Source organism: Malus domestica, chromosome 16 (assembly GCF_042453785.1).
Source record: "Malus domestica chromosome 16, GDT2T_hap1".
NCBI lineage: Eukaryota > Viridiplantae > Streptophyta > Magnoliopsida > Rosales > Rosaceae > Malus > Malus domestica.
The window spans coordinates 27,098,664-27,118,926 of record NC_091676.1 but is presented as its reverse complement, the minus strand read 5'-3'; the positions used below and the strand labels follow the sequence as shown (position 1 = coordinate 27,118,926).

Below are 20,263 nucleotides of genomic sequence, written 5' to 3'. Positions count from 1 at the left end.
TTCAAATATTGCAAGAGTATGCCTACAATGGTTATAGGTTGTTGTATCTTAGAGGGTAGGGCATCATAACTTGCTACACCGAGACATTGTCTTCAAGGGACGAAATATACTCTCAAGGACAGTAAACTTACACGTCTCAACCTAAAATCTCGTTCTAGTCAAGCATGGGTGAAGATCAATAGATTAAGGATAAGTAATTGTTGTTATTATATTAGTTTTATCGATTTTAAAATTTTTAAGTATAATAATATTTACTAATCATTATCTTAATAACATCAGTATTTCCAACAGTTGCATTAAATTGATCAATTCGACTGTAGAATGATTACATTGTCATAAGGTGTTACTAATACACCATGTGGTTGTGTTTATGTCATCATTAAAAAATTCCAATGTTAATCCGTATTAGATATTATTATAAAACTTGTATTAGTTAATTCATATGCTCAAATTCAATGTGAGATTAAACATTTGAAAGTATTAAGTAGCAAAATTTACGTTAATGTAATTAATTAAAAGTACTTATGAATTTAAAGAACTGATTATCTACAAAAAAACAGTATTGCCCTGCTATTAAACATGCTAATGATCATAAGCACTTCCAACAAAAACACTTTCAAACAAATCCATTGGCAGCTCAAAGAAATGCTAAAAAACGGTGGCATTCCTTACAGATGTAATCAAAAGATCCCCCCACAGAAAGATGCAAATCATATCGAAGAACCAACCAAATGGACAAACGATATAAACTAAAATACAACCCATCAACCCATTGGATTCAAATGCATAACTGAGATTAAAACATAAATACGCCTACATTTCGGACCAAAATTACTAACATTGTCATAGAACAAAATTGACAAACTAATATAAATCTAGTTACGATTGGCACAATCCGGGAGGAAAAACGCGAGCATTTTCTCTGTTAATACACCACTTTTCCTCCCATGTCTCATTCTTTTACTCAAGAGAACAAAAGACACAACGTAAACACTAACCCAAAACATTCTACGCAAACAAGGCCTTGTAAATTTAACGCAGAGGTAAATCACTCAGCAACCCCTAGCCACTTTGTAAAGTTGTCAAACTCGGTGTAGTCACTGTCTGAGATCATAGTTTTGTACCATGCCTTACCAGCGGCCTTAATGGCAGTAGCTTCCTCCTGTATAAAGAGAAAAAAACAACACATAAGGAAATTTTCGGATATCCTCAAATCTCATGAGACCGCACAAGAATAAGAAAGAAAAAGGCAATCGTAGTATGCGTAACTGATCAAAAAGCTTTAACCAAAAATGAAGGAGCAATTCTATTATGAAACAGTAATGACATTATTTCTAGAACGAAGTGGGATTGACAAATGAATATGGAAATCTTACAGAACAATGCAGCAACAAGAAGCATTTGACAACAAACATAATCAAGTTTCGAAGAAAGCAAACACCAATAAAATATGACCAACCTATTTCCTCGTACCAAAAAACAAACTACCAATCCTCACAATCATTAGTAGACCTGGCATTCGTGTCGTATTTTCTGTGTTCGTGTCGTTTTCGTGTCATACTCGATATCTTAACGGGTCGTGTAACACCCGTTAAAATAAACGGGTAAAATGACCCGACCTGAAATCGACCCGATAAAATTAACAGGTAATATGACCCGACCTATTACCCATTAAGGAAAATATATTTTAAACCAATAAATAATCAAATAAAAAACATAATACTATATAAGTATATACATACTATATTGTCACATTCAAAACATAAAAACATATTTTTCTTTTAAATATATTTTCACTTACCTAAAGTCTTTAATGATATTTTAATTAATGTAGAAGTGTAAAAAAATATAGAAAAAAATATATAAACGCTCGTAATGACAAGTTTTACAACTTTCATAAAGAGCTTAACTTCAAAATTCGTCACTATAATCATATAAATCATAGATCAAAATTTAACTGTTAATTGTTTTTTTTCAAAATTGTTTTTTTTTGAAAACTTGATTTATCAGAGGATGCAGAAAGATGAACGGTTTGGATCGTTGATATTATATTCAGAGTTTTACAGTTAGTGAAAATATTGCTTGTTGTTTATAAAGTTTCTACAAACTATATGACATCTACTCATATTTCAGTTAATCGTAAATATTGAAACATGATATCAAAGATCTGAACCATTCATCTTCTTACATCCGTCAGATGATCATGTTTTCAAAAAAGAAAATTTTAAAAATAAAATTCAGTAAGAAGAATAAAGCGTAAATGACAATCGACGGTTAAATATAAATTTAAAGTTTATGAATTATAGTGTTGCATTTCGAAGCTGACCCCTTCATGAAAGTTGTAAAGTTTGTCACTATGAGTGATTGTATATTTTTTTTTTTTTTACACTTCTACAATAATTATTATTAATTTTATTAATTTTGCCCTCAAATAAAAAACATTATTCATGAAGGTTTGGAGGATTTTAAAAATCTAAACGATAATGTAAATGTAACCATTATCTACTCGTGGAGAAATAATGATGAATCACGAGTGTTTATATATTCTTTCACATTTTTCATACTTGTATGTATGTCTACTTAGTTCTTGCCTATACAAATACTATATTAGTTTATTTTAATTTTGGACAACATGTTAAGATTTATCCTAGTCATAATAAAAATAAATAATGACTAAAACTTTTTTTTTAAACTTATATAGAATAATAATACAAAACTATATATTTAATATAGAATATATTGTATATATTAATATGGTTATTATATTTTATAATAAATCCTTTAGTAATTAAACTTTAAAATTATCAAAATAATTTTTTTCTTAACGGGTTGAAATGAGTTACTCACGTATTACCCGCATGTATACCCATTAAGAACCCGATATTAATGGATTCTTAATGGGTCACCCGATAATGACCCGATAAGTTATCATGATGATCCGAAACCTGTTATTTTCATGTCAAGTAATCATGTCATGTCAGAAACTACCGGGTCCGATCATCAGACATGAAATCAAGATCAATTGAACATAAGAACGCATTTCGTGAACTTGAACTTACTACGACCTATCAATTAATCACAGAACACATGCGCATCAACTTTCACAAAATGGGTAGAATCATGGAAACCATAAAATATAAGACTTAAGGATACAACTAGGTTTCGATTCACATATATCAAACACGAATTAAAAACGGGCTTCCAAATAATCTTAACAATCATAAAACTTATCTATAGAATCAATCAAACAAAAAGCAAAGCAAAACAAAAGAAATAACAAGTTAGACTTGATTACCTTGGTAATGGGCTTCCTCTTCTTGTCGAGCTTCTCCTTCTTAGCCTTAACCCTCTCAGCCTCAGCCAACAGAGCCATTCTCCTAGCAGTCTTCGCATATGGATTCAACTTCAACAAAGTATTCAGATTCTTTAGTGGGTTCTTCTTCATTGGAGCCCTCTTCGCATCCTTCTTAATCGGCCTCACAACGCTCTGGACCTCGTCCGAGTTAATAATCCTACCCAGATCAGCATTCACCATCTTCGACCTCGGCAACACATACCCCTTCTTCTTCTCAGAAACCTTATCGAAGGATCCATAAATCGAATCCAGCTTTTCGAAAGCCGACTTGGTCCAGACCACAAACCGACCCAAATGCCCACCGGGAGCAAGCTTCAGCAGACTAAGCCTCTCCACATTGATAATATCGACACCAGGAATGTTCCTAAATGCCTTCACAAGCTTCGCCCCCTCAGTTCCGTACACAATCAACGGCCCCTTACGGTTGATGTACCTCCGATTCCTCATCTTCCCCTTTCCAGGTCGAATCGAATGGCTGTCCTTTGCCTTCTCGGCATCGGCGTAAGCCCCGATCTCCTTCAACACCTTCAGAGCCGCCGAGGTCTTCTCAACCCCCTCAATGGAGTCGTTAACGACCAGGGGCAATTCTGGAACAGTCTCTATTTTATGCCCGCGAGCCATAACCAGAGACGGGACTGCCGAAGCGGCAATGGCCGAAACGACCGCGTAGCGCTTCTGGTTGACGTTGACTCTCCGGTGCCAGCGGCGCCAGATCTTGGTAGGAGCGAACATGCGGCCACCACGGCACATGTTTCCGAAGGCTCCTTGGCCAGCGCGGTGAGTCCCACCTCCGGGAACACGTGGGATACGGGAGACGGCTCGCCCGGTTCCCCAGGACTCGGCGGAGGTCTGGTGGCCGGCTTTTCTGGACACGGCGTAGGGCTGGCGGCTGTTCTTGGAGATGTTGGAGTGGACGAAGGTGACGATGTCGGGCCGGATGGAGGCCTTCATGACATCAGGCAAGCAGACGATATGGCTCTGGTCGGTGGCCATGTCACCGTCCAGAGACTGGACGGTGACCAAGGGACGCACAGCGGCGGCGGCCATTTGGAATGGGACTCTGAGAAAATGGAGAGTGGGGGAGAGGGTATGTTCGATTTTAGGGCCGCAAGATGAGCTAAAGTTTTTGTGTTTGATTTGTACTTTTTATAGTGGAAACGTAGAAGTAGGGTTTCAGTTTCTACTTAGCTTTTGGGCTTAAAAAACGTTAAGTGGGCTGCCATGACATGAATGACCCAAACCCACGGAAGCAATGAGAGAGTTTAAAAGTCATGAAACATTTATTGCCCGTTTACTAATAATCAGATTAAATAAAATTGGGGTGAAGAAGAATTGTATTGAGGAGGATTTGATTAAAGAAGAAATAAAATTGTTTTTCTATTAAAGCTATTTACTAAATTATTTGGAATCGGAATATGAATGATGTTGGTTCTATACAACTTGTTTACTAGTTCACTTGAATCGAAATTAAAACTAGTTTGGTTACTAAATTGAACTTGTTTAAAATAAATCCCCACGTGTCATTATCTGTTACTCTTGTTAATATGTTCTACAAGCAACTAGGTATGGGATTGTGTAGTTGGAGATGAAGCTGGCTCTAAAGGAAATTGGTGGATTTGGAGAAGACGAATATGGTTGTGTCTATCAACTAGGTGGTGAAGTTGTAAGGTCATTTTATATAAGAGAACTGTAAGAGGTCATCTTGGAACATAAGTTGGATTCTATATGGTCACAAATACCCGGATTTCAAGTACCACCATAATATATAGAATTACCTTCGCCAATTTTATGGGTTTGATTCCTAAAATGAGGTGGATCCCACTCTTGTATTGATTCATTAAATAGCGTGCAATTCTATTTTCACCCATTCCATTCATCCTTAGTAAACATATTATTAAAGGATTGAAAGCGCTTTTAACCTTGGTAATGAATTTCCAGTTTTTAAAATAATGTTATGAGACATTCGATAATTTTTTATTTTTTATTCTTAAATAGTCTTTCAAGTCAAGTATGTTTTATAAATTTCCAGTGTTCTAAAACGCTGTATGGGCGTGTAACAATCCGTCCCGATTTTTATTTATAGATTTTGGAATGAAGGGGTAGTTTGGTAATTTCGATGGGGTTGATAGATATTTTAAATTGTTGCTTTTGGGTCTTGTTTGGTGTGCCCAAGTGGGGCCCACCCTTGATTTTGTTCCCCTAGCACAAACACTTCATCTCTCTCTCTCTCTCTCTCTCTCTCTCTCTTTCTCATTCTCTCCCTCACTTTCTTACCCCTCTCGGTGCACCGTTGCACCACCACCATTGCCCACCTCACCGACGAGCCACACCACCATCACACCAATTCATCCTACCTCTTTCCTTGAGACCTGAACTAGAACTAACCCTCAGACGTCTCTCGCACGCTCTCTCTGCTCATGGCGAGGTCCGACGACCTTCGAGCTGATTTTCGGCAATTCCGGCCACTATTGGGGAAACCAAAGGTATAATCCTAATCTACACTTGGCTGTCTTCAATTTGGTGAGTAGATCGTATGTTAGGGTTGAGAATCGAGGTCGACCAGAGATTGGGAAGCTCTGGTTTTCATCTCCATGAGAACCGGTCTGAAAACAGGTCAAACCTGATCCACAAAACCTGAGCTGGCCTAACTCGTTAAGCCATAGAACTCGGCCCAATTGGCGAACCCAACCCAATAAAGCTAGAACCAAAAACCAGGCCCTTGGGCCACTTAGCCCAAGCCCACCCTTATAACCCAACCAAAGACCCCAAGCTCAACCTTGTAGCGCAGAATTAAGCCCAAAACCCTCGACCTAAATCCAAGTGAGAATCGGCCCAACCCATAACTAAATCCGACCCGGATCCGGTCCAAACCTAGTCGGATCTCAAAACCCTGGCCAGTTAGTGGGTGGTGCGTGGGCGCATGTCTTGGTCGGCACGTGGAGCACATGCGCCTTCATCGGAGGTACTGTGTTTCACCGCCGTCCGCTGGTGACTTTTCCGACCAACTTTTCAACAACTTAAATCGGTGCGTGAGGGTGCCTGAAGTCCCTTTTTATGTTTTTCGACGTCTTGAATCCGTTTATGACATCCGTTTCTCGAAATTCAATTGTTATGGTAGAGTTTTATTAATTGGCCCCTTTATGTGCTTATGTGCATTTATTGTGGCATTTCCAACTTTGCTAGTTTGCATGGCTTTTCGACGGCGAAATATCTGTGAGTGGACCCCTTCTAAAATGCATATTTTACTATTAGAAATGCATACATGAAAGTCATGAATTAATGGTTACGTTTTATGAAACGTTTATGAGTAAATTGGATTTACGCTTTATGATATTCATGCTTTATCAATTTTACGTTCTTCGTAGTATATATGATTGATGACTATATACTACGAATATGTTTTAAGATATGATGTTTGACCTATTGAGCTCTGATGATATATATGCATATGTATTTTGGAAAGATTATATTCACTAATTTTTATGCTTATCTAGTGGTCGTTATATGCCTATGGGCAAATGATATCTATACATGGCTTCAGTCGAGTGCTGTAAGAGCCTACGTGCAACTGATATTTATATATGGCTTCGGTTGGATGTTGTAGGAGCCTATGGGTGATTGATGTTCATATATGGCTTCAGTCGGGTGCTGTAGAAGCCTACGGGCTAATGAAGTGTTCTATATGCCTATTACATATTATGCTATTGAGTTTTCATAAACTTTGGAGGTTAGTACGTTGTTGAATAACTATTTTAGTGTTGGTTAGTTTAATTATTTTAATATTATTTTATTCTAAATATTCAAAACTTATTATTATTTTATTTTATTTATTTTTAATATTTAAGAGTTGTGTTTTATTTGAAGAGTCATAATCCTTTTATAAAAGAGTATGAGAAGTTCTTTAAATATGAAACCTCAGACACAAAACAAAATACACCAAAAACTTTCTATCTCCCTCAGGTTTCACATCTCAATCAACATTCATACTTTAGAATTCTTGGGCAATTGATCACTACTTGGCAATCCCGTCTGCCGTTGGCGTACATATCGAATCATACATCCTGTGAAGCTTTGGGTTGCAACTTGGAGTTGTAGGCACCGCCATAACCTGCACGTAGGGAGGCGTCTACGGCTTTAGGGCAGTGATATCGTGCCTCTCTTTGGTTCACATGCCATATATTCTTATTCATTTTTTCCTAATTTAAATTCATAAGTCTGATAGTGATTATACATTTGATTTGATATATTTGATCATATAAATAATTGATATATTTATATAATATATTTCACAATCTGAAGCCGTAAAAGTGTGATAATATAATTGCAAATTTTACAACCAGTTTACACAGTGCTCTGAAAGCCCAATAATTATAGTGTTCATGTCATTGAACTTTTTGGGAATGCATTTGTTTGTACCATACTTGACCAATCCCGAAACTACTGAGCACCCGTCAACGTTATACCGTCAAGGACCCAGAAGAGTTTCCCTCCAACGAGGAGGCCAATTACAGCGCGACACGTGTTGACATCAGAAGCCAATCATAGTGCGACACGTGTCAACATCAGAAGCCAATCACAACAAAACATGTGTCAATGTCAGAATAAAACTAGAAACTCTCTTCTATAAATAGAGATCATTCTCTCACAATATTTCCTAATGTCATTTGTACTAAATCATTCACTTGTACTCCCTAAAGGAGAGCTTGAACCTATGTACTTGTGTAAACCCTTCACAATTAATGAGAACTCCTCTACTCCGTGGACGTAGCCAATCTGGGTGAACCACGTACATCTTGTGTTTACTTCCTTGTCTCCATCCATTTACTTACTTATCCACACTAGTGACCGGAGCAATCTAGCAAAGGTCACAAACTTAACATTTTCTGTTGTACCAAAGTCCTCACTAATTTTGTGCATCAACATTTGGCGCCGTCTGTGGGAACGACACTTATTCCCACTCTTTTCAGCTTTGTCAAGCTGGTTTCCACCATTCGCCACACTCTCTTTTGACCAGGCATCCATCTCCAACATGGGGAGCGAAGGAAGCCATAGCACAGAGAATGACACCCCTCTTGCACCTAGTGTGAAGCAACGAAAGAAGGAAGGAAAGAGGGTTGCTCTTTAAGCTAAAGTCGATAAGCTAGAAGCTCAGAACAACAAGATAACAATGAAGAATGAGGTCCTCCAGGAGCAGTATGAGAAGCTCTTTGAGACGCTCCACGAAGCTAGGCGTACTCAAACATGCGAGCTCGTTACCCCTGTGGACATCAATTATCACCTGGGTGCCCTCCAACACGGAGGGTTACCTTCATTCGACATGGGTATCCCTGATAAGGGCGAGCTAATCATCAAAACATCGATCAACATCAGACTTCTCTCAACCCAGCTGCTTCGACCCGAAGCAGGAGAAATAGAGGAAGACACCTCCTTGCAGAAGGGTTGGAAGGATCGAAAGCCGTTTATCGTGACTGCCAAGACTTCCTAAAGCAACGTCGAGAGAATCCCCTCCACATATGCTCGAAGATCAATGACTCAAGGGTTTCTAAAAGACTCGGTCCCCTTCCACGACCCAAGCCAGTTGCTAATCTAGGGAAGGAACAACAGGTCCTAGAGGAACATGAAGGTACATGAGACTCTGAGGTATTCCGACAGACTCGCCCTAGAAGTCAGTACGGCGATTCCAAGGAAAAATCACACACTCTTGCTCAAACTTTCCTACTTCCAAGAGGCGATGGAGACTTACGAAAGAAAATCCCAGTGGTACATGACTCCACTCAGGACGCCCTTGTCCTACAGCTCATTGAGGAAGTAAACAAGTTGAAGGCCGAACGTCAGGCCGAGATACCTGACTGGAACCAACCCAGGCCTGGCCCTCTCACAAGGAAGATCCTCGACACCCCCTTCAAGCAAAGACAAAACAAAAGCTTGGTTTACAACTCTATACTGGAAGGGAGGACCCAATTGAACACCTTAACCTCTTTGAGTCCACCATGGCATATCGGATGCACACCGACGAAGAACAATGTCTTCTCTTCCCCTCCACCCTTTCTGGCGGAGCTCTAAACTGGTATTGCCGTCTTCCACCTGAGACAGTAGACTCATTTGAGGAACTAAGGAAACTGTTTGCTCTCAACATATCTTTCAAATCGATCGCTTGCATTCTGCAGATGACTTGTACACTATTCGCCAGAAGCCAGATGAGTCATTACCTATGTATGCTGGCCGCTTCAGCCATGAGTATTCCCGTTGTGCTGAGGCAGACGACAAGACTGAATTCAAAGCCTTCACGGCAGGCCTACGTGACTGTTTCTTCAAGTACATGATCAATGCCAACACTTGGAATACTTACTCTGAGGTGATGGCATAGGTTTACAACTATGCTTCCGCCGAGGCAAGGACATATCAAAGGAAACCCCCCACAGCCACCCTTTATCAGCAAGTAGGGAGTGGAAGCCAGATCCAACCAAATGAGAAGACCTCGACCTTCCAAACGGCAGCGGTGTCTCCCCCTGCCTTACTTAATACTTTGCCAAGTCAACAGACATATCAATCTCAGGGCAAAAGGAAAGATTTCCATCCTCACCAGTCTCATTTTAGTAAAAGGAGTAAGGGACACTACCGCGATAACCAAGGGTATCGCCATGATAATCCCCGACCCCAGGCAGTCAACACAGTGGGTCAAGCACGTGTCAGGATAGCCCCTACCCCGAGGTATGAGGCATACACACCCTTGAACGCCACATGCGTGGCCATTTACCCCAGCATAGCACACTTGATACCGAAGCCAAAGCCGAGGCACCCAGATTACAAGCCCACGAAGAACACGGGCACGTTTTGCTGCTACCACGAGCATAACGGCCATGACGACGAGAAGTGTATCACCCTTCGTGATCATATTGAAGCTTTGGCACGTGAAGGAAAAATTGATCAATTCCTCCTTCACCCTTCAAGGAGTAACCGTAATCAACGCCAGGTAAATGTGATATATTCCATAAGTGGTGGCACACCCATATCTAAATCTTCCAACAGGGCCATGAAAAATAGTGAACGAGCTTTAAGGTCTGGCCACCAAGTGTTTCACGTGGAAGACATCAGAGGAGGTAAGTATCAAAAGCCTAACTGGGATCCAATATGTTTCTACCCTGAGGAAGAAAGAGGTATCATCTACCCTCACAACGACCCACTGATCGTGGAAGCTCACATAGCCAACTTTGAAGTACGACGAATCCTGGTAGACGCGGGGGCTTCGGTCAATATCATGTTTGCTGAATCTTTCAGGGCACTTAATATAGCTAAACACTTGCTCGATCGCTCGATTTCCCTTCTAATAAGCTTCTCCGGTGATATCGTGCAACCTTTGGGGAGCATACACTTACCTTTCACCATTGGTACAGGCCCTTACACAGCTACCATTACCACTAACTTCCTGGTGGTTGATTGCCCAACGGCATACAATGTCATCTTCGGACACACAGGCATCAATGATCTCAAGGCCATGGTATCCACACATATGTTGTTGATGAAATTTCCAACCCCTATGGCAATGGTTACATCGGAGGAGATCAACTTAGTGCATGATCATGTTACAACACTTCGGTCAAGCAACAACACCTGCATGTGCCCAAGGAAACCTTTTCTATACATGACCAAGTCATAAAGACCAGCCCAGACGAAGCCAACTTGGATCTTCATGGTGGCAACAGTCAACCCGATGATCCTCGAGATGACTCTTTCACCCAGCAAGCACAACCCGCTGAAGAGTTAGAGAAGGTCTCTATCTCAAAAGATTATCCAGATCGCATGGTGAAGATTGGCACCACCTTGTCACTACCCATTCAGTTGGCATTGATCTCTTTTTTGCAAGAAAACACTCAGGTTTTCGCCTGGTCATACGAGGACATGCTAGGCATTTCTCCTGATATCATCTGTCATCGCTTAAGTATTGACCACAAGACCAAGTCAGTGAGACAGAAGCGAAGATCCTATGACGCTGAACGGTATGAGGTAATGAAAGCAGAAGTTGAAAAACTCAAAGGCATAGGCTTCATCCGCGAAGTCAATTATCCAACGTGGGTAGTAAATGTTATCCTTGTTAAGAAGAATCCGACCAAGGAAAGTCTCCTGCTCCAAAAGGTATTTGTGGAGAATGTGTGTTGATAACACTGACCTAAACAAATGATGCTCGAAGGATAGCTTTCCTCTTCCTCTCATAGACAGACTTATAGACTCTACGGCAGGGTGTGAACTCTTGAGCTTCATGGATGCTTACTCAGGATACAACCAAATCCTTATCAACCCTCCGGACCAAGAACACACAGCCTTCACTACTGACAGGGGACTATATTGCTATAAAGTCATGCCATTCGGCCTAAAGAATGCAGGAGCGACTTATCAGAGACTGGTCAATTCAATGTTCGTCGAACAGATTGGGAAAAGCATGGAAGTTTACGTTGATGATATACTAGTCAAGAGCAAACATGCTGACCAATAAATCACCAACCTATCTGAAACTTTCACCATTCTGAAAAGGTATCGAATGAGGTTAAACCCCAACAAATGTGCCTTCGGCGTAGGCTTTGGCAAATTCTTAGGCTTCATGATAAGCCAACGAGGCATTGAGGCTAATCCCGAGAAGATCAAAGTAATTCTCGACATGAAGGAACCGGTAACTTCAAAAGACATCCAGAGCCTTACTGGCAAGGTGGCAGCCTTAACTAGGTTCATCTCTAAGGCCACAAACAGATGTGCTCCTTTCTTTAAAGCACTTAAAGGGAGTAAGAAGTACATTACATGGACTGATGAATGTGCTGAGGCATTCAAGAACCTCAAAGACTACATGAGTAAAGCCCCTCTGCTCTCCAAACCTGAGGTTGGTGACACTCTCATTATCTATCTGTCGGTATCGGCTTTAGCAGTAAGTTCCGTTCTCATTAGAAATGATGGTAATGTCGAACGGCATGTCTACTACGCTAGCAAGACCTTCCAAGATGTGGAGACACGATATTCCAACATTCAGAAATTGGCTCTAGCATTGGTTATGTCTGCTCGAAAACTTCGCCCTTACTTCTAAGCACACTCCATCATCATGCTTACCAATCATCCTCTTCGACAAATACTCCAAAATCCTAACACTTCCGGGCAAATGATCAAATGGGCGATATCATTGGGTGAGTTTGACATTTCCTACCAACCAAAGCCAACTGAGAAGGGCCAAGCAGTGGCAGACTTCATCGCCGACTTCACATATCCTGTTGACATTGTTTCTATGCCTAAAGAAGTGGTTTCATTACCCTCGGAAGCTCAGAAAATATAACCAGCAGCCCCAGCATAGAGTCTATATGTTGATGGCTCGTCCAACCAACAGGGTTGTGGAGCAGGACTAGTCCTTACGACCCTTGACAAAGTGGCGATGGAGTATGCTCTTCGTTTCAAATTCAAGGCGTTGAACAATGAGGCCGAATATGAAGCCCTCCTAGCAGGCTTACGTTTGGCCAAACACCTTGGGGTTAAACGAATTGATATCTTCAGTGACTCCCAATTGGTGGTTAACCAAGTCACCAACAACTTTGACGCTAAGGATAGCTCCATGGCAGCCTATCTGGCATAAACACAATTGTTACTCAAGCACTTCCACTACCAGATCACCCAAATTCCTTGAGCGGCAAACAGTCATGCAGATGCTTTGACTCACCTTGCCTCAGCGGTGGAATACAAGATTGGGACAAAAATTCAGATCGAATTGTTGGCAGCACCAAGCACCATGGCTGCGGAAGTGTGCAACTTACAACAGGGGGATAGTTGGATTACCCCGATTTATAGATTCCTTGCTCATGGCACCCTTCCAAATGATAAAGTCCAAGCTAAGCAGATTCAATACAAGGCTACCCGTTACTTGATCATTAATGACCAACTCTACAAGCGGGGTTTTAACCTACCATACCTAAGATGCCTTACGCCCGTAGAGGCGAAAACTGTCATTCGGGAAATACATGAAGGAGTCTGCGGAGATCATGTTGGATTTCGATCCCTAGCACACAAGGCTTTTCGCCAAGGATATTACTGGCCAACACTCCACCAAGATGCCATCAGAATATCCCGCTCATGTGATAAGTGTCAACGCTACGCAACTATTCATCACTCCCTTCCCGAGCCGCTCACTCCTATGATCAGCCCTTGACCCTTCGCCCAATGGGGACTTGATTTGATCAGCCCAATGCCTGCAAGGAAGGGCAATGTTCGCTATGCAATCGTTGCAGTTGACTACTTTACAAAGTGGGCCGAAGTAGAACCCTTGGCAACCATTACTGAGGCAAAAATAGAAGACTTCGTATGGAAGACATCCTTTGCAGATTCGGTATTCCCAATGCGATAGTCACTGACAGCGGGCGACAGTTCGACAACAATAAGTTCAGAACTACGTGTTATACCGTTAAGGACCCAGAAGAGTTTCCCTCCAACCAGGAGGCCAATTACAACGTGACACGTGTCGACATCAGAAGCCAATCATAGCGCGACACGTGTCAACATCAGAAGCCAATCACAACACGGCACGTGTCAATGTCATAATGAAACTAGAAACTCTCTTTTATAAATAGAGATCATTCTCTCACAATATTTCCTAATGTCATTTGTACTAAATCATTCACTTGTACTCCCTAAAGGAGAGCTTGAACTTATGTACTTGTGTAAACCCTTCACAATTAATGAGAACTCCTCTACTCCGTGGACGTAGCCAATCTGGGTGAACCACGTACATCTTGTGTTTGCTTCCCTGTCTCCATCCATTTACTTACTTATCCATACTAGTGACCGGAGCAATCTAGCGAAGGTCACAAACTTAACATTTTCTGTTGTACCAAAGTCCTCGCCGATTTTGTGCATCAACAGCATCTTTGACTTTCTGCATTTTTTTTAATTATTATTCGGTCTTGTCATTATTTTTTTATTGCCTCTCTGCACTTTTTTTTTACTTGGGTCATGTTGCTAAAAGCCTAGGAAGGCTAACCTTTCCCTTCTTTTCATTGCTTAGCCTTTCCCTTCTTTTCATTGCTTTTTTGACCGTGCCTTTCTTTCATTATATTTTGACTTTCTACATTTTTTATTTTTATTTTATTCAATACCAAAACTATAACATCTCACATTGTCCAGGGAAGTGGATCATGTAAGCCTTATATGTATATTCTCATCTCTACCTAGCACGAGGCCTTTTGGGAGCTCACTGGCTTCAGGTTCTGTAGGAACTCCGAAATTAAGTGAGTTCGTGTGAGAGCAATCTCATGATAGATGACCCACTGGGAAGTTCTTATGTAAGTTCCTAGAAACAAAACCATGAAGGTGTGGTCGGGGCCCAAAGCGGACAATATCGTGCTACGGTGGAGTCGAGCCCGGGATGTTGTGGGGGCCCGGGCCGGGATGTGACAATTTGGTATCAGAACCAATTCATGGTCGGATGTGTGCCGACGAGGACGTCAGGCCCCTAAGGGGGTGGATTGTAACATCCCACATCGCCCAAGGGAGTGGATCATGTAAGCCTTATATGTATATTCTCATCTCTACCTAGCACGAGGCATTTTGGGAGCTCATTAGCTTCGAGTTCCATCAGAACTCCAAAGTTAAGCGAGTTCGTGCGAGAGTAATCCCAGGATGGGTGACCCATTGGGAAGTTCTCGTGTGAGTTCCCATAAACAAAACCATGAGGGCGTGGTCGGGACTCAAAACGAACAATATCATGCTACGGTGGAGTCGAGTCCGGGATGTGGTAGGGGCCCGGGCCGGGATGTGACAAAAAACACTTTTGGATACTGTTTCTAAAGCACATGGCTGATCAATTTAAAATTCCAGTTTATAACCCACAAAACCCAACGTGATCTAACCAAAAAAATATTGCATACTTATATATATGTATTAATTGTTACTTGGTCTTTATGCGTTAATCAAATCTGTTTGTTATATTTAATTCGTAATTGGATATTGACATATAACTTGCTTAGTGATAATCAAGTATGTTTGTTATATTTGATTTGTAATTGAATATTGATATATTATTTGCTCTAAGGTGCCTTTATCAAATCTGTCTTGATCAACAAAGCTTCATCAATGGAGGACAACTACTAATTTTCAAAAGCTTCACACTATCTTGATCAAGATAGTGTGAAGCAAAATCAATTCATGGTACCCAACAAAAGCTTCAACTCCAAAGCTTCACCTACAAAAGCTTCAACTCCAAAGCTTCACCTACAAAGCTTCAACTCCAAAGCTTCACCTACAAAAGCTTCACCCACAAAAGCTTCACCCACCCACAAAAGCTTCACCCACCTACAAAGCTTCAACACAAAAGCTTCACCTACAAAAGCTTCACACACTCTTGATCAAGATAGTGTGAAGCAAAATCAATTCATGGTACCCAACAAAGCTTCAATACCAAAGCTTCACCTACAAGGCTTAAATATATATATTTTCGAAATTTTGAAAATTCGAAAATTTGAAAATTAAAAAAAAAATCGAAAAAAAAAATTGCCTAGGCCTCCTCTTCTTTGGGTCTAACAACTTTCATAACAAATATATATGAAGGAGGAGTTTTGGGCTACCACTTAGAAAGGAAATGCTTCATTCGTCAACTCCCTCGACCGGAGACCTGGGGGACTCCTACCATATGCTAATGCACATTGATACTCGGAAGTCTCATGACCACTCAATGACTTGGATTTTTCAAGTCTCCAACCGAGAAGTTTTCCTCACTTGGGAAATTAAGGGAGCACTATCTCAACATACATGCTTCATTCACAAAGCTTCAACATACAAGCTTCAACAAAAGAAAAAATTTAAAGAACTTAGTGAAGAAGACTTTGGTGTATTTAACAAAATAGGTTGAAATGAAGCAAAACTTATTTATTGATATCTCCGATAAGTTACAAATATGTACATATACATGAGTCAAAATAAACAAACAAGAGGGATCCTTCACAAAGGTTGCTCAGGAGAAGTCTCAGCAGTCGGCAGAGCCCTAGAAAGAGAAGGCACCGGAGGGTGATCTTTCGGAGCCTCAGTACTGGACAGAACCCTAGAAGGAAAAGGCATCAGAGGTTGATCATTTGGAGCTTCATTACGTGGTACAGCCCCAAAAGACGAAGTCAATAAATGCCTTTGGAACAAACCCACAAACCTCTGATGATCAAGTAAAATCTGACCATCAGATTCCTGTAGCTGGTCAAGCTTCCCTTTCATGTTTGTAGCATAGTCATGTACGAGCATGTGCAACTGTTTATTCTTATGCTTGAGCCTTCTAATCTCATGTTTGAGACTTATCACTTCAGTCGCCAATGATTCAACTTGGCGGGTTCGAGCAAATAGGCGTTGGGCCATATTAGACACAGAACCTGCACACTGAACATTGAGAGCCAAAGAATCCTTAACAGCCAACTCATCAGACCGTTTGGAAAGTAGTCTGTTATCTTTGGGAGTAAGAAGGTTCCTGGCCACCACCGCAACGATCATATCATTCTTCATCACAGAGTCCCTAACGGTAAGAGGACCAGTAGGGGATAAGAAGGATAAGCGCCATATGTTGTCATGAGGAGGCATGGCTGCCTCTTCACCAAAGTTCAAGTCAAAATGACGGTCGGATGGGCCAGGCATTTTCAGAAATGATGAAGGAGAAATGAGGTCCAATAAATCTCTGAAGTACGAAAATAAGGGGAAATTTCCTACAAGTAATAACTCTCTGAACGTACTTCTTGCACACAATTGGTGCCCCTATAAAATAAAGGGCAGCAGGGTCGTTTGTTCAAAAATCGAAGAGGCCCCACTCTCCAGATTTCGAAAAGCAGATTTTCTTAAGTAAAATATGTCGACAATCCCCATACTCAACATTAGCTCCTCACGTACCATAGATAACTTTGCCAAAGATCTTTGACAAAGTTTAGACACATAAATTTTGAAGGTCCATCTACCTTACCATTACCCACAAGGGTAAATGAACAACATCACTGCTTGATAACTGGAAAGTCTCTATGTGTGTCAACCTCCGTGCCCCGTGGCAAGGCAGACTGGCAAAAATGCCCAACCTTTATTCACATCGAAAAAACACTCCCAACATGATTACTTTCTCAAAAATCGAAAAGGCATCACTCCTTGAATCTCGAGAACCAGACTCTCACCAGGATTGCTTTCTCAAAAATCGAAGAGACACCGCTATCCGAATCTCGAGAGCTAGACTCCCACCAGGATTACTTTCTCAAAAATTGAAAAGGCACCGCTATCCGAATCTCAAGAGCCATACTCTTACCAGGATCGCTTTCTCAAAAATCGAAGAGGCATCGCTCTCTAAACCTCGAGAGCCATATCCCCAATAGGATTGCTTGTTCAAAAGTCGAAGAGGCAACGCTCTCCGAATCTCGAGAGCCAGATCCCCAATAGGATTGCTTGTTCGAAAACCGAAGAAGCACCGCTCTCTGAACTTTGAGAGCCAGATTTCCTTGGATAAAACTTGTTTGCAATCTTCACACACAACATCAGCTTTCCAGATACCACATACCACTTTTTCAAAGTGCTCTGACAAAGTTAAAACACATGAATCTTGTAGTTTTCACTACATTGCTATGACCGAGAAGGGTAAAGGAACAACATTACCACTCGCTGTTGGGACAATTCCTATATATGTCGACCTTCATCCTCCACAGCCAGACAGACCTACAAATAAAAAAAAATGCTCAACTTTTCTTCACATCCGAGAGGGCACTCTCAGCAGAGTTTCTCGAAATACTTAGCTTATTTTCCCCTATAATACCTCTGCAAACAAGCCACACCAGAGCAAGAGTATCTCATATCATCAGGGTTAAAAGCAAGAGTATCCCATATCATGCTTTTTCCCTATTTTTTCCTTTGGTCTTGTTCTTACCTGCAAGACAAGGAGAAAGAGAGCAATCAGTTAGCACTTGGAATCAAGCTTCCAGTCAGGAATTGACTACCTGGAACTCTTTGCCTGATTACTTACCTGGCATTGCTCTTGAGTACTCATCTTCAACATCTTATGCTTCCAGAAAAGATACCACATCTGCTTTAGGAACAGATAGGGCAAGTGAGAAGGATACAAGGAAGCATGTGGAGACAAGCGCAACAGAACACGTGCCGATTCATCTATTACTTTGTCAACAGCAAAAGTATCACATATCATCAAGGTCGAATGCACTCTTGATTTGATGGACTTGTTTTGACCCTTAAATTCTTGAGTCGGCCTTATACTCTAGAAGAAACCAGAAAACCCTCCAGCCCAGTTCAAGAATAAGCCTGTGGAAAGTTACTTCTTCAAAAGTAAAAGTATCTCATATTATCTCTTCTCATTTTTCTTCTTTTTATCCTTCTTGCTGCCTGCAAGATAGGGAGAATGAGAACAATCAGCCGGAACTCAAAATCAAACTTCTGATCTGGGACTGATTGTTGGGAGCTTTGATTGCTTACCTTGTCTGTCACCTCTTTTGGTAGATCGTCTAGTTTGGCGACTTGGGGGACTCCTACTACATGGTTTGTATCGCGTTTGACCAAGCCTAAAACTACAAGTAAGCTTCAAGTGAAATTGATACATTACCTTGTGCATCTCCATCGGTTAAAGATACCACTCCTGGATGGAGGAAAAGTAATTCCAAAGAAGATGCCACATCTACCTATTACTCAGTGGCTTAGATCTTGCATATCCCTAACCGATGAGCTTCCCTCACTCAGGAACTTAGTGGAGCCTTGTTTGTACCATACTTGACTAATCCCAAAACTACTGAGCACCGGTCAACGTTATACCGTCAAGGACCCATAAGAATTTCCCTCCAACCAGGAGGCCAATCACAGTGCAACACGTGTCGACATCAGAAGTCAATCATAGTGTGACACATGTCAACATCAGAAGCCAATCACAACACGACACATGTCAATGTCAGAACAAAGCTAGAAACTCTCTTCTATAAAAGGATATCATTCTCCCACAATATTTCCTAATGTCATTTGTACTAAATCATTCACTAGTACTCACTAAAGGAGAGTTTGAACCTATGTACTTATGTAAACCCTTCACAATTAATGAGAACTCCTTTACTCCATGGATGTAGCCAATCTAGGTGAACCACATACATCTTGCGTTTGCTTCCCTATCTCTATCCATTTACATACTTATCCACACTAGTGACCGGAGCAATCTAGCGAAGGTCACGAACTTGACATTTTCTGTTGTACCAAAGTCCTCATTGATTTTGTACATCAACACACCCCAAATTACTTTTAACGTATTATTTATCTTCTTCAATTATCAAAACCCCTCTCACCCTCCACTCCATTGTTGAAAAAAAATTATAACTATTGAAACTATAAACACGTTGGTTGAGAAAAAAAATTAACGAATCGAACATGATATCAATATTTTGGAAGCTTCACATGAGGTAAAATTTCATATTTGTCATTGTTTTAATTATTCAACAATATCCGTAATTATTTAAGCCTGCTTTTGCTTTCCATACTACCTAATTTCATAGGAGGCCAACCCAGCAATGCCTTTTCAGTTCTTATTCATATTCTGGGATTTACTTTTGCTCTATTAGGTTCTTCCTAGTTGCCATTTTTTAGTAGAAATCCTTTTTTTTTTGTTAGAAAAAGGCTTAAGAGACAGAGAAAAGGAGATTGGCTGTGATGACCCAATGAAACTCAAGCTCAACAAACTGGATTGTAGACTTCTCTTTTTAAAGAATGTTAGGGAAGATTTGAAGAATGTGGGGTGTATAGAAAATGTGGGGTGTATGTAGAAAATATTAGGTGTATGAGAATGTGGGGTGTAAATGTATTATGAGAAAGTATGTGGGGTGTATCAAGATAATTTTTAATTAAAAAAGCAAATATGGGATGTATTTAGTATGTGAGATTTAATCAACT

At 40.7% G+C, this 20,263-nt stretch overlaps 1 protein-coding gene across 1 annotated transcript; it reads right to left on the bottom strand.

Annotated features, from left to right (window-relative positions):
• Positions 1–772: 772 nt before the first annotated feature.
• On the bottom strand, positions 773–4,503 carry LOC103450560 (large ribosomal subunit protein uL4). Its single transcript, XM_008389930.4, has 2 exons — positions 3,296–4,503; positions 773–1,162 (listed from the first exon to the last, which is right to left on the bottom strand). The coding sequence occupies exons 1-2, from the start codon at positions 4,400–4,402 to the stop codon at positions 1,049–1,051; spliced, it is 1,221 nt and encodes a 406-aa protein (XP_008388152.1). The 5' UTR covers positions 4,403–4,503; the 3' UTR covers positions 773–1,048.
• Positions 4,504–20,263: the final 15,760 nt, after the last annotated feature.